This window comes from Microchirus variegatus (genome assembly GCF_963457635.1).
Source record: "Microchirus variegatus genome assembly, chromosome: 21".
Classification (NCBI taxonomy): Eukaryota; Metazoa; Chordata; class Actinopteri; order Pleuronectiformes; family Soleidae; genus Microchirus; species Microchirus variegatus.
The window spans coordinates 15,503,612-15,519,221 of NC_139822.1; the positions used below are offsets into that span (position 1 = coordinate 15,503,612).

At 44.1% G+C, this 15,610-nt stretch overlaps 2 protein-coding genes across 2 annotated transcripts; one reads left to right on the forward strand and one right to left on the reverse strand.

The window, feature by feature from the left end:
- Positions 1-2,705: 2,705 nt before the first annotated feature.
- Positions 2,706-4,472, forward strand: kbtbd11 (kelch repeat and BTB (POZ) domain containing 11; the record flags this gene model as incomplete). The annotated part of the gene is made up of 1 exon (XM_083907891.1): positions 2,706-4,472. The coding sequence occupies one exon, from the start codon at positions 2,706-2,708 to the stop codon at positions 4,470-4,472; it is 1,767 nt and encodes a 588-aa protein (XP_083764017.1).
- Positions 4,473-7,698: 3,226 nt separating this feature from the next.
- LOC310942634 (intraflagellar transport protein 140 homolog) lies at positions 7,699-12,280 on the reverse strand (the record flags this gene model as incomplete). The annotated part of the gene is made up of 13 exons (XM_083908048.1): positions 7,699-7,833; positions 7,934-8,075; positions 8,153-8,316; positions 8,405-8,617; positions 8,701-8,904; positions 8,982-9,164; positions 9,294-9,422; positions 9,507-9,650; positions 10,174-10,306; positions 10,419-10,514; positions 10,590-10,780; positions 11,900-12,077; positions 12,204-12,280. 13 exons carry the CDS (start codon positions 12,278-12,280, stop codon positions 7,699-7,701), a joined length of 1,989 nt encoding a protein of 662 aa, XP_083764174.1.
- Between the last annotated feature and the right edge of the window lie 3,330 nt (positions 12,281-15,610).

The following is a 15,610-nucleotide window of genomic DNA, read 5'->3' on the forward strand; positions in this document are numbered from 1 at the left end:
ACTCTCCTGTCCTTGTCACTCTCATGTCCTCGTCATTCACCTGTCCTCATCATTCACTTGTCCTCTTCATTCTTCTGTCCTCATCATTCACCTGCCGTCGTCATTCACTTGTCCTCATCGCTCTCCTGTCCTCATCATTCACTGTCGTCTTTGTTATCCTGTCCTCGTCACTCTCCTGTCCTTGTCACTCTCATGTCCTTGTCACTCTCCTGTCCTCGTCATTCACCTGTCCTCATCATTCACTTGTCCTTGTCATTCACCTGTCCTCATCATTCACTGTCGTCTTTGTTATCCTGTACTCGTCATTCACCTGTCCTCATCACTCTCTTGTCCTCATCACTCTCCTGTCCTCATCGTTCTCCTGTCCTCATCGTTCACCTGTCCTCGTCACTCTGCTGTCCTCGTCACTCTCCTGTCCTCATCGTTCTCCTGTCCTTAAACTGTTTTAACGAGATCATCATCATGTGACTGCAGACGGTGATAATCTCACGCGCCAACAGGTTTAGCACTAATGGAACACTTATTGATTTTTAAAGTGTTGTTAAAAGTGTTTTTAAGTGCTGCCATATAAATTACCACAAGAGTGTACTTCATTTCATTTTAGTACAATGTGAACCAACAGGCTGTAAATGAAATTTATCGCTGAGTTTCTTCTGCCAAAGGAGGTTATGTTTAAGCCAGAGTTTCTCTCTCTCTCTTTAGCTGTGAGTTTAGGAGCAGAATAATGTCAGTTATTCTGGGGATGTGGGTTATGTCTCCAGGAAGAACTGATTAGATGTTGGTGGTGAATACTTGGCCATAGACGATGTGTGTGTGAGGGAACCTATTTATATATTTATATAGACTTATTTATTATATTTAAATTCTGACTTTAATCTCAGAATTCCTATTTTGTTCTCTGTATTCTGACTTTTCCTTTAATCTCAGTATTCAGTTTTTTTCCCCTCAGTATTCTGACTTTATTAAATCTCAGAATTCTTGTTTTTTTTCTCAGTATTCAACTTTTTCTTTCATCTCAGAATTCAGTTTGCTTTCCTCAGTATTCTGACTTTCTTTAATCTCAGAAATCTGACTTTAATCTCAGAATTCCGTCTTTAATATCTAGAAATCTTACTTTTTCCTCAGTATTCTGTCTTTTTCTTTAATCTTAGAATTCTGACTTTAATCTCAGAATTGTGGCCCTAATGCTCTTCCGTAGTAAAGAGTTTAATGTGTTAGGATTAGTGTGTGTGTGTGTGTGTGTGTGTGAGAGGAGGGAGTGATGTCGCATAGATACAACCCCCAGACCAGACACCAGCCCCCCCTCCTTCCCAATATTGTGGTACCCAGCAGCGCATGCAGGGATGATGCGTAAAGGAATGTCGCATCTCTTGGATGATGTGTGCGCACGACAGATTAAGCCGTGTGTGTGTGTGTGTGCGCGCGAGTGTAGGGTTAATGCCGACTGAAGGGGGCGTGGTTTAAGGTCAATAATATCCGCCTCGTTGTAGTGAACTGTAAAAGAGAGAGAGAGAGATTGAGTGAGAGAGAGAGAGAGAGAGAGAAACCAGACAGCCACTGTCTGCGCTGTCCACGCTGGACAGCTCCACAGGAGGACGCTGGATGTGCGCACCGCAGGAGGAGGAGGAAACCACTTTTGGAGACGGCGGAGCCTGAAGGTGCTGCGACCTGAGGAGTGACAGAGAGACACAGTGGGATCGTCCTCCCTTTCTGCCGCCGCCGCCGCCGCCGCCGCGCCCGTGGAGAGATCTCGCCACGAACGCAGCACAGTTCCAAGAGTCTCCGCGACCGTGTGGGACATTTTCAGCGGAGTGTAACCCCACGCGAGCTCCGGTCCACAGCCCTGGTCAGTGCTGCACCAGCGCTGACACCACCGCCTTTACATAACTGAGCTGCAGCCACACACACACACACACACACACACAGGTAGGTCACTTTAAAGTCTCATTGCGCACAAATGCTTTTGTGCAGGAATTCCATCGACTTGTGTTCTTATCGGTTAATCGCGTAATTGACACGAGCTGCTCTTGTAAATGCAACGCTCTTTCTTTCTTTCTTTCTTTCTCTCCTCGTCTGTTAAGGATTAAATCCTCCATATCCGCGCAACACGGTGTGCGCATGCGCTCTGAATATCTCCACATTACTACAAATAACGCATATCGTGTTGATATTTACAGTCCAGTGTGTAGTTTACAGCCTCACAAAGCTGCTATTACATGCAGATTATATGCCCGTTGCAGACTGGCTCCAGAGTGGAGCATAAATTACATGTAATCCACAACAAATCAACCCTCCTTGTTTGGTTTACAGGCTCAGAGACTCACTGGTTGCATCACAACATTTCCAGATTTTGAAGAGGCGTTCCTTTTCTTCTTTCTCTGCGTGGATTATGAATCCATTGTCGGCACAAAAACAGAAGAGAGTGTGACTCATTCTCCTCTCTCACCTGTTTTTAATTATGCCAACTGTCAGGGGAAGGATTCACATGCAGTACCCAGGAAAACCCTTCACATCAAGGGCTAAATCCTTTCCTTTTTACGCCTCCCAGTTTGTTAGAGAAACGGCGCCCCTCGGAGAACAAAGACGTCTCTGCAGTAGTGAAAGTTGCCTCATATTCTCTTCTTGTTTCCCCTCTTCATGCAGGTATAAGACGGTTTTCCTCTCCTCTCCAGCAGCATGATCGCGGCGTGAGCGACGCCCCAAACATGGACGAAGGCTGCAGGAAAGGCAGAGGGACCTTCACCGTGGAGGCCGACGTCATCCTCCACGCCGTGAACCCTGACCTCATCTCACCTGCTGACAGCGACGGGGATTTATGTCCAGGATACACGGATTTCAGTCCTCCTCCTGCGGTGTTTGAGAAGGAATACCTGCTGGATGGAAGAGCGACGAAGAACAATCACATCGATCGCCAGGAAGGCAACGGCTCGTGTGCCGTGGATCTGGAGTCCAATCACGTGTCTGGCACCCAGAATTGCGCAAGCAGTGAAAACCACAATGGCGCCAGGTCGAAAGCGTCTTACGGCGCGGAATCCGAGTCGGTTTTGGAAACGGCCGAGAGCGCGCAGGGTGAGAAGGATCCCGATTTGGTCATCGAAGTCGGAGGGCAGACAATCAGCGCTCACAAGTGCGTCCTGGCCGAGAAGAGCGACTACTTCAAGGCGCGGCTCTCGCGAGACATTCTGAAGGTGAAGGGCGTCAACTACAAGACGCTGTCCACGCTGATAGACTACGTTTACACGTCGCGCATGAGCGTGAGCAAGGACAACGTCGTGGACGTCATCATGGGAGCGAAGGTCCTGCAGATCCCTTGCGCCGTCCAGGCGGCCATGGACTCCATGTCGGCGCAAATAAGCGCCGAGAACTGCTTCGAGATCCTGACCATCGCCAAGAAGCAGCGGCTCAGCGAGCTGAAAGAGACGGCGTACGGGTTCATGAGCGACAACTTCCTGCAGGTCCTCAAGGACCCGGCGGTGTACGGCCGATTGAACGGCTCCGAACGGGATCTGATCCTGAAGAAGAGAATGGACGGGAGGAAGACGCTGATGGTAGTGGAGACCAACGACGTGTTCGATCGAGTCGGGAGCCGGCCGCCGAGTCGCTGCGGCAGCCGCCCGCAGAGCCCCGTGTCGGCGGGGTCTTTGGAGGAGAACCACATGATTTACCACTTCAACGAAGCCGCGAACGACTGGAGACCTTTGACGTCCATGCCCGAGGACATCACCGCGAAAGGGTGCGGCGTCTGCACCATGTACAACTACCTTTTTGTGGCGGGGGGGATCAAGGGCTACGGGGACAAAGGCAAAGTCTCGGACAAGGTCTTCTGTTACAACCCGATAACCAACCGCTGGGCCGAGGTCAGACCCCTGATCCAGGCGCGTGCACAGCTAAAGCTCGTGTCGATGGACGGCTGCTTGTACGCCATCGGAGGGGAATGTTTGTTTACGGTGGAAAAATACGACCCCCGCATGGACCGCTGGACCACCGTCGCCCCCTTGCCCAAAGGGGCCTTCGCCGTGGCCCACGAGGCGACCACCTGCAGCGGCGAGCTCTACGTCTCGGGCGGCTCGCTCTTCTACCGCCTGCTGAAGTACGACGCCAGGCGCGACGAGTGGCAGGAGTGTCCCTACAACAACAGCCGCCGGAAGTCCAGCGACATGGTGGCGCTCAAGAGCTTCATCTACCGCTTCGACGTCAACCGCGAGCAGGGCATCAGCGTGTACAAGTACAACGCCATAGTCAAGATGTGGCACGACTGCGCGTCGCAGAGGCTCGGCAGCCACTTGCCGTTCCGGTGCGCGGTGATCGGGAACTGCATCTACTGCGTGAACAAGTCCCAGACGCTTCAGTTTGTGGTGGAGGAGGAGAACGCCTACTTTGTTGAAGAGACACTGCCGGCACCTGTGGAGGCGAAGGGCTTTCTATTCCCCTTTGTCCTCACTTTGCCCGAAAAGCCCGACAAAGTAACATAGTGTGTTTGCGTGGTAACGCGACGTACGTGTCCTAGCAGATCTAGAATTATTAGAAGACCTTATATATACACGATTCAGTGTCGGCTTTCCCCCCTCTCTCAGTGTGTCATTGCCTGCTTGCAGTGGAATGTGTGTGTATCTGCATGGCAATTTTACAGGTTTTACGCCTTAAAGGAAATCTCTTTTCTGTGTGTGTGTGTGTGTGCGCACGTGTTGAATGGAATTATTTGAACCTGACATCAGAGATGATGAAAGTGACAGTAGATTATCTTTGACGCGGTTTATGACGCATTAGCGAGCTCACTGTTGATGTTTGGTGACAGGAACAAGAGTCTCGTTGACAGAGGCCGCTGCAGCGTGCTTTTTTATGAATGATGGTTTTATGCAAATGAAAGCGAATATATGAGTGTTTGCTGCTATGCTGTGCTATTTAAAGGTCCAGTATGCAATATTGGAGTCATTCGGATATGAACATGGTCCTATCTCAGTCCTCGTTTCAAATCTTCTTCTTCGCCAAAGAATAAGCTCGCTCCTTTGGGGCTTAAATCCGGAGACAGCTGAAACTACTTTCTGCCATCTTGCCTCCGCGAAACACGACACAACAACCCGCTAGGCTAGGCTAATGTCACATTCGAGCGAAAACTCATTAACCCGTTTTCAAATACGTCTCTTGGAGCAGCCACTGAAACAGACGCCTGATAATAAAACTAGTGCAACACGGTTAACGCATGACACGTTTCCATGACGACTGACTGCCAAAAGACGTGTGACGTCATGTTTACGCGACTTCCGATTGTTAAAATGAGTCTCTAAAGTAACGCTAAACTTTAAAAACAGAGGCACACATATGCAGTACACAGGTACGCTGGTTATTTGCAGCGCTGCTCTTTTTCGTTTAATAAGCAGACCGCTCCAGTTCGACTGTAGGCGCGCTAACGGCGCTAAAGGAGCTAATGCAGCTAACTGGTGCCTGGACTCTGGTGCTACTGCACGAGAAACTGCGTTACTTTAGAGACTCATTTTAACAATCGGGAGTCACGTAAACATGATGTCACGGACGTCTTTTTCCGCTCAGTTGCTGTGGAAACGCGACACGCGCTAACGTTGACACATCGCTAACGTGCCCAGCGCGAAATAAAACACGGCACTTCCTGTACTACATGCAGGATTTAGAGGATAATATTTTGTTGTATCCTGATACTTTGTGTGGCGGAATGTTGCATACTGGTCCTTTAAAAATGTGGAAAATGTGGAGTGGATTTGACTGGATGGATTCCAAGATCGCTGATTTGATTGATCTTTTGCGTCGCGCTGCTGTATCCATCCTCTAAACTGCACAAAAATACCTCCAAACATTTATGGAGCACCTAAACTTTGAGTCACAAATCCGAACGTGAACGTGGGCGCAGGTGGCCGAGGCAAATGTGGAGGTTACACACAAAAAACAACCTAAAAACTGGTAGAAAATGGTATTTATTGACGTATAGAAGTCAGGTTATGAAAGTGGAAGATCAACAGAGATGTCATAATGAACGTGCAGGTGTACCCAAGTTCCACAGCTCCAGTAGAAGACATGATGGACTGACGAGACAAAAAAAAAGGGCTGCCCTGTCATAGTGCCTATATTCTCCTGGAAAAAAAATAAGTTCCTGCACATTTGCCAAAGATGAATAGATATTCTGAGGCGATGAAAAAACCTTTTTGCATCTCGAGTTAGTCCTCTACAAAAAAAACGCCGACTTTCGACACATCCGTAGATTTGTATTCGCTGCTAACAGGCACTTTATGGAAGGTTTAGATTAGAACACCCGTTTCTGTCATTTTAAACTTCCGTGCTCACCCGAAGATCAAATCCGACCACTGTGCTGTCGTTCAGCTCATGACCACCACTGCTTTTACAAACGTTTCCTGGTCTTAAGACACTAAAATTAGCGATATTTCACTTTCAGTAGTGGCCATAAATACCATGCTTTGCGTTAATATAGTCGGGGGGGGTTTTGAATAATATTTGCAGATGTGTATCGGTGTAGTCAGTGGGGGCTCAGACAAAATGGATGTGGTTTTGATATATTTGGCTAGCTGGCTGGCTGGCATCTGTACTTTTGTGACTTTTTTTGTAAGGATTTGGTCATTTTTTTGGGATCTGCTGCTGCTGCTGTGATGGACGGTAAAAAGTGATGTAACGTTAAGGCTTCCTGTTCAAGGCACATGGAGTGAGCTCACAAACATGCTGTTGGATAATGTGTATCGGTCAGGATTAAGTGTTTCCAATAAAATATTCTGTGGCTGGAAAAAACGAGACCTGGGTCCTCCCTGAATAACAGCGAAATGGTGATGTGCTGCTGCTTTGGTTTGGTGAGTGGCTGCCATCTAGTGGACACTGACTGTAACATCAAACTGCAGAAGATTCAATAACTGTATTGTACATCAAGTGATCTGACAAATCATGTTTATTTTGTGCTTACAAATGCCTAAAAAGTCATAAGTAACACATAAATACACAAAAAAGGTAAGATTAACCCTTTAAGGTACTACTCAACCATTTGGTCAACCACACTTTAAGTCAATAAATCTCATTGAAAAACATCATCAATCTGAACTCACTAACACTAACTTAATGTGGCTTGGGAATGTTGTGAATGTTGTACTTTATGAATTATACAAACCAGGTTTATTATAAACGGACGTCTCAACCGTTTGGTAGAGGCCTGTATCTGAAATACTGTAGGGTCTAATTTAAAAAAAAAGATGGTTATCATAAGTAAACAAAATAATAAAAAAATGCAAATAAATAATTTTTTGGTACCTTAAAGGGTTAAAAAGATGTAAAAGATTTTAAAACAAATCAGTAGTAGTAGTAACCCTAACCCTACACGATATAATTCAAAAATGTTGCTTTATTTCTAAACTGATAAACTGCACATACTCAGACTTTGATTGCAGGCTTTTAGACGATCTGTCCAAGGAGACCAATCACAGAAGAGTTCAGAGAGAGCGGACTCTCCTATTGGCTGTTCAACTCCAGCTATTCTGCATACAGGTCCCTTCCGTGGAACAAGCGCTAGTTTCGTGCCTATGCTAAAAAGGATTGATTGCATCCAACTCTACCCTCACTTCTCCAAAACCAAATTTTTACTCTTATGATTACTTGTCAATAGGATCTGGCGTAAATTGTGTATTGAAAATTGCAATTATGTAAGTATAAGATTTTTAAGTCCTGGTTCCTTCACAGTGTACCACCGGGTGTCACGCCGATCTCTGCCATCCCTTTCTGCAAGGCCTTCAGACTTGCCTGGCTGATGTATTGCCTCACGTTGTGAGATGGCAGCAGCTTGTGGAGCTCCTGCAGCTTAGCAAAGGCCTACACGTGAAAGATTGAACAAGACGAGACACGTTCAGCCTCCCAAGAACTCCCTTTAGAGGAGAGGTTTCACCGATCAAATTTGAAAAGAGTCACTTACCAACTGGATGTTGCCTTCTTGACAGTGGTGATCCACCAGGAAACCGAAGACATCGCCGATCCTGACAGCTTTTTCTAACTGTGGCTCCTCCAGCAGTCCTTCACATATCTGCAGAGCAAAGCCAGCGTTCTCTGCGTACAACCTGCAGAAGACAAAAGGTCCGAGCTCACATGATCACAGCCAGAGAACGACGGTCTGGAGAAATGTTATATTTCTTACCTGCGAGCACGAACAAAGGTCTTGATCAGGGCGATCTTTTGCTTCAGGTCAGCCAGTCTCGCGTCCGTTGAAGTCGAAGAGTCCTTTGCTTTTGAGAGACACTTGGCGGCTTCGTTCAAAACATTTAGCGCCTCTTCATAGTTCTGGTTGTCGTTGATCTCCACCTTAACAAAGGTAACGGTTTATTCAGCATTTCATGTGCCCGAAATATTACTGCAGCGTAAAAATTATCCGATTCTATTTCCCCCACACCTGAGCCCAGACTTCGTAGAAGCCAGCCAGCAGGTCCAGCGCCCGCCCTTTAGTGTAGAAATCCACGATGGTCTTGAAGATCTCCCGATTCTTTTGCCAGTCCAGAGACTGCAGGTAGTTCGCGGCCATGATGAAAAGCTCTTTCTTGCGACAAAAGTTGGCGTAGAACACGATTTTCTGCGTGTCGCCCGTCTTCAGGAGCGACCTCATGGCCTGTTTCAAGAAAGTGGAGTCAAATCTGAGATTTTCAGAGCCTTGTGGGTCCACTTCGCGTTTTCCAGGCGCGACAATCTTACCTTACACTTGTTGCCCGCTTGTGTGTATTTCTTTACAGCCAGGCCGTAATTGCCCTGCTGTCTGCAGCAGTCGGCGATCCGCTCCAGCACTTCTTTGTGGGCTTCTTCCGACAAGTCTTTTGAAGCGGTTTCGGTCATTCTCTCCGCCAGCTCCTCTGTGATGGCCACGTTTTGTTTAACGCACACCTTCAAGGCTTGGTGGTACTGGGAGCACGAAAAACAAAAGACGCACATAAGCAGATGGTAAAGAGGTGCCAACTAATGTGACCTGATCCGGTTACCTTCTTAGCAGCTATCAGCAGCTCCACGGCCTTCTCGTGCTGGGACTGCGTGATGAGGAAGTCGGCGCAGCGTGCCAGGAGAGCCGGGGACGCGTTCTCGTCCAGGTTCTCGGCGATGGACTGGAGTGTGGAGAACTGCTGGGTGGCGAAGGCCAACTCAAAAGCTTCGGAGGCACAACCAGCCTACATTTAAACATAAACATACAATAGAACATCCAGGAGGAAGACCACAGAGAAGGTTCATGGACGTTGTGGAGGAGGACATGTTGAGGACACAAGGCAAAGGACAAGATGGAGGCATGATCCACGAACCTTGAGGTAGAGCTCGACAGCTCGGTCCATGTGGATGTCTTTCTTTCTGTAGTAATTGGCAGCTTCCATCATGTCCTGCGGGTTACTGAGCAGCGCCGTGCTCATCAGCTGATCGTCCAGACCGTTGTCCTGTTCACAGAGGACGACACGCGAGTATAACCGCGTGCGTACAAGAAATCACGTGTTTGACGTGCACGCCGGCGGTGCTTTTACCTTACAAAGTCGAATGGCGTTGTTGTAGGCCTGCGCTCTGATGTAGAAGTGGACCGCCTGTTTGACGTCCTTCTGGCGCTCAAAGTTCCTGGCCACGTAGAACGACGCCGCTCTGTCGCCTGTGGTGTGAGCGATCTCAAATGCCTGAGAAAGACGGATATTTATTTATTATCTCATTTGTGCACCAGGAAGTGCCCTCTAACTTCGCCATACATCGACCGATCGCCTCGAAACTTCACACGTGACACAAGAGACTGACCCCGAACACGTTTACGGACACAAACTTGACCCAACGTGATGTTCGCCATTTTGAATTTAGCCGTCATTCCGCCATGAAACAGGAAGTGCCCTGTAACTTGGCCATACATCGACCGAGCGCCTCTAAACTTCATGCGCAAGTTCCAGGGGCCCACCTTGAACATTACTGCATGTCATGACCTGCACACAGGAAGTAAATCTTTCGAAACCGGAAGTGCCTGTTTGGTGGCAAATTTTTCGACCATTCGCCACCAAACAGGAAGTGCTTCGTCATACATTGACCTATCGCCTCGAAACTTCATACGTGACAAAAGAGACCAACCCTCAACATGTACATGCGTACATACCCGCCTTGCATGGGGGAAAACTTGCGTGGGGACGCGTAATATAATGGCTACATGACACTCACCTTCTGTGTGTTCCCCATGCAGCAGTAGAGTCGAACCAGGGAGACATAATCCTGAGCACTTTCATAATAACGCAGTGCTGAGTCCATGTCTGACTGGCTCTCCAGGTACTGGGCCCACCACTTGTAGATGTCCCTGGTTTGGAAAATGTAAAATGACAATCACGTGATGTCCACTCCTGATTGCAGACGTCTCTCAGAAAAAAAATACACATTAAAACAATCATGAAGGGACGTTTTCGACATACTTGTCCTTCTTTTTGTTGACGTAGCTCTCGAGAGATGACGTGTCGTGCTGTAACATCCTGGGAACTTCAGTCCTGTGTGTGTCTGATTTCTCATAACTGCAACAACAACGACAACTTATAATCCCAATTTACTGCATCTTGAATATAAATCCACGCGACACTGAGACTCACTGTTCAACGGCCAGGGTCTTATTACCCATGGACTCCAGGTGTTTGGCGTAATTGTAGTGGGTGGTGCTGAGGTGGATGTGATCGTGGGTTTCGGCCGTCTCTAAAGCTTTCTGCCATTCTCCCAACGCCTGGTAGAAATAAATTAAGAGGTCGTAGCGTTGGCAGCTCTTGTACAGATTTTCGGCGTCCTCCTGTTGGAACGACAGGGAAACACAATGGAATGATGAACGTATGTTGGTCTGGAAAGTCCTGGCCGTTAAGATGTAATGGTGTGTGCTTACACTTAAAGGAGTGGTTTTACCTGCACGTTCGAATGGTCAAACACAGTAAAGAGTAGTGTTGGGCTTTTATTTTCTTGAAAGGAAGCGACTTTGACGTCGACTTTTTGTAAATTTCAATCCCAACTTCCTCTTTTGTTGTGGGAATGAGACACGTGATACCGATACTGATATGACGAACTCTACCGATATTGATATTATAGTCCGATACGGTCCTTTCATTGAACCATTTATGAACGTATGGTGCTGTTAGCGATGCAATTTGTGCCATGTCATTTCAAAGACATACACGACTCGGCCAAAATGCTTTTGCTGATTTTTATTGACATTTTTTTCAGTCGACATATAAGATTTTTGGGTTGTATTGGTTTTTAAATTTTTATCCATCTCATATCCGATCCAGTGATTTTGACCAGTATCGGACCGATACTGATACTGATACTGATATTGATATTGAGATTGAGACTGAGACTGACACTGACACTAACACTGATATTGACATTGACATTGACATTGACATTGACATTGATATTGACATTGACACTGATACTGATATTGATACTGATACTGATACTGATACTGATATTGATACTGATACTGATACTGATATTGATATTGATATTGACACTGATACTGACACTGATACTAACACTGATACTGACACTGACACTGACACTGACACTGATACAGATACTGAACGATCCCGATTCAAAGACATACACGACTCAGCTAAAAAATGCTTTTGCTGATTTTTGAAAAAATTTTCAGTCGACATATATGATTTTTGGGTTGTATTGGTTTTTACATTTTTATCCATCCCATATCCGATCCCGTGATTTTAACCAGTATCGGATCGATACTGACACTGACACTGACACTGACACTGACACTGATATTGATCCTGATATTGATACCGATACTGACCGACCCCGATTCCCATCCCTATATAAAACTGTTTATATTTTGTGTGAAGTGGCCCTTTACAACAAAAACAGAGAAAACATGGACATTGAAAAATATTTGATGTCTCACTCGCATGCCGAGGTGAACGGCCAACATTGCCACCTGGGCCTCTGGTTCCGGCTCGGCCTCCGCCTCCCTCAGCGCTTTTGCTGCTCGGGCGTTTTTCATCTTCCCAAAGCACACGCGTGCCACATCCATCCTGCAGGTTTTCACACACAAGCGGGCCATGTTTTCCCATTCTGCTTTTCTACAGAGGGAATAATAAGACAAAAATGACTTCAGTGTCGGTATGTTTGGATTCACACTTAATCCTGTTCATATTCCTTATTAAGTGAATTAAATGTGAAATAAATGCTGCCTCTAAGTAACTCACCTGACATTTGATGAGTGCATATCCTGCTTTTGTAGCGCTTCAAACTGAAGCTGGATGTCGTTTGCTTCTGAATCCATGTTCTATGGCATAAGAAGAAAATAATGTCACTTATATAATGTATACTTTATTGAATGTTGTATTGATAACAGTAAAAGTAAACTTTAAAGAGAACACATACAGCCTAACCTCAGTCCTATTGCAAAGTAAAAATTGGCCCCTGATTTTTGGCAAAATGTGTCGCAGCAACAAAGATACAGACGGTGCAAGATAATACTCACATATTACAATTAATGTGAATCCAACACAAAGCTAAATTCAACATTTCATTTAACATTGCTAAAAAAAAAATGCTCTGACAGAAATACGTCTGTCGTCTTTTGAAAGAGGAAAGCGTGATGTCGTCAGCGATGTCACTTCTTTTTGAACAGATGAAAGGCGGACCGATGACATCACGCCTTATGATGACATCACAACTCTGGAAGCGGCATTCAAGCCATGCAGCATCAGCCCTGAAGGGAGTAACCATAAATAATAAAGTCATTATGATTCACATCTTGAATAAATATTTATTTTTACTGATATTTCTATGTATTTTTTTTTTAATTTCTATTATTTTCATTATTTTGATCACTGCTATTTTGTTTGAAAGATTTGTTTTAAATGTTTAATTTCACAAATAGTTGAATTAGTCCAAAAATAAATACATCATATTTTTGCATATTTTTGACATGTCTAAAACTATTGATGGGATATGAAAATCCCTCTGAAATGATTGTTATTTGACTTGACATTATTATTACGCAGTACGTCCATGTTTCGACCACTACACCTTCCAGCCCAGTAGGTGGCAGCAATGCGCCAACAAGCTGGTTCGTCAACTGCCATTAGGATAATTTAACATTAAAACTCAACGAAGAAGAAGAAGAGGCGGAAGGAAAGGGATTGAAAAAAAAAATAAAGCTGCTGTGATTGACATGGTGAGTTTAATTAATTAATTATACTTTCTGGTGAAAATGTTCATAGTTTTTCACTGACAAACTACATCTTGTTAAAGTTGTATTAGCTCTGCTCTCATTCAGACTTCTTGATTATTTTTGTGCTTTATAAATCATTTTAAATTAAAACAAAGCAAACATTTTGTTGACCTTACGGTGTAATGCACACATGGCAACCGTTGTTTGAAACACGTCACATTAATTTGTCTAATTTCCTCTGCGTGTTGACGAATGTTAATCCATTACTTCACTTCAGTTCAAAGCTAATGCTAAAACTCATGCTAGGGTCCGCTAACTCGAACACCTTCGGGCCGCCTGAGCTATAATCAACCGTTCTTCACAATATTCCATCAGATTTCAGCATTAATGCCGTCTGCAATGATATAAAGGTATGTATTTTTACATCATTTCAAAAATAAAATGCACATTATATGGATAAAAGTAATTGGCCACACCTGTTTTTGTGTTGAATGCAGGTGTTTTTAATCAGGCATAATCAGTCTTTTAGGACCCTTATCTCCAATGAAGCAAGTAGGTCTAATCAACCGTTCTTCACAATATTCCATCAAATTTCAGCATTAATGGCGTCTGCAATGATATACCGTACGTATATATATATATATATATATATATATATATATATATATATATATATATATATATATATATATATATATATATATATATATATATATTACATAATTTAAAAAATAAAACACACTATATGGATAAAAGTAATTGGCCACACCTGTTTTCGTGTTGAATGCAGGTGTTTTTAATCAGGCATAATCAGTCTTTTAGGACCCTTATCTCCAATGAAGGACAACCTTAACGCTAAGACATTTTGGGCAGTTTGTTGTTGTCTTGTAGAAATCCTGGGCTGAATAAAATAATATTATATTATGATAATAATAATAATAATGTACCAGGTAGCCCGTCATGTGTTTCCCTTTGGATATGATTTGACCATAAATCGTACGATTTGAACATTTTCACATTAACATTTTCAATATAAATGCATATAAGCCTATACCTCTGACAAAAAGCTTTAGTGTACAATGATTTTTTATTTTACACTCTGAAGTAGTTCATAAATTACTTGCTAATTGAATAATTTATAGTCAAATTAGTCGAGGGGAAATTATCTTCCTTTGCGCAGGAGAAATCGAGAGACAATAATCAACTATTCCAGATTGCAAAATGAGAATAAATGTTTATCCTGATGGGAGATTATTGTTTTAATGTTTCCGTGGCACTGTTGTCATCTCACAGTGTGTTCACCTCCTGGCATCGCAACAGCAGTCATTCACTCTTTCACCACTGGAGGGCAGTATGAGTGTGAGGTAAGGCAATTGATATGCCACAGCTTTCCTCTCTTTTCATGTCTCCCTCTGCCTGCAGAGGAGTTATATAGAGAGAGTATATACCTTTGAGTGTTTGCTGCCATACACCAAACACATATAGTCCATATAGCTTCCTTTCTCCTGCTCGCTGGTTGATCTGTGGTCCAATTATTTTGTATTTGTCACGGGTGAAATGGCAGAGCAAGACTGTTACTTCACAGGAAATGAAGAAACAGTAAGGTGTGCTACATGTTCCTGTGTATAAAAATGTCCTATACTTATTATTGTTATTATTATCATGACTGGACATTTGGAAAGCAACTGAATCAATAAAATGAAATCAGTCGCGGTAGTGTAGATTGAGTTCCATATAATGTGGTGCAGGATGAAGGAAAATATCACACTCACTAATTAGCCTTGTTAGTTGTCACAACATTTCACTCACCATAAAACTAAAATCCCACTTCCCTCCGCCTGTTGCCATGGCGCTGGGATGATTGACAGCCGCTGACGTTTCAACACGAGCATCTGAGGATCCTGTGGGATGGTTTGCTCACACCAGGAGTGCACTTTCCTATTTGCCGTCTCCCGTCTGACCAAAATAGCTTTCAGTTTGTGTTTTTGTTTTTTTTAAATAAAAAATGCTACAAGGAAACACTGGAAACTAAAACCCTGATGTCAGGTATCCTCTTTATGTGTTGATATAAGCAAAGGTTCACAGCTCAGTGGTCTGTTTGGCAGAGACAGAAAAAAGTTACACGGTAGTTTTTTTTAAACCGATAAGTAACATAAATGTTCAAATCGGCTCTAATGTACATGATAATAATAATAATAATAACTAAGAAGTAGAGCCAAAACAACTACTCAATTATTTGGTTTGAAGCTTTTTTCATTATTGAAACACGATTTCTGATTATTTTTGCTTCTTAAATGTGAATATTTTCTGGTTTCTTTGCTCCGTCATTCAAACTCAATCATTTTCATTTGTGGACACAAACAAGACATTTGAGAACATCGTCATTTCCAGGTTTGACAAACACTGATCAACATTTTATGGACCAAACGATTC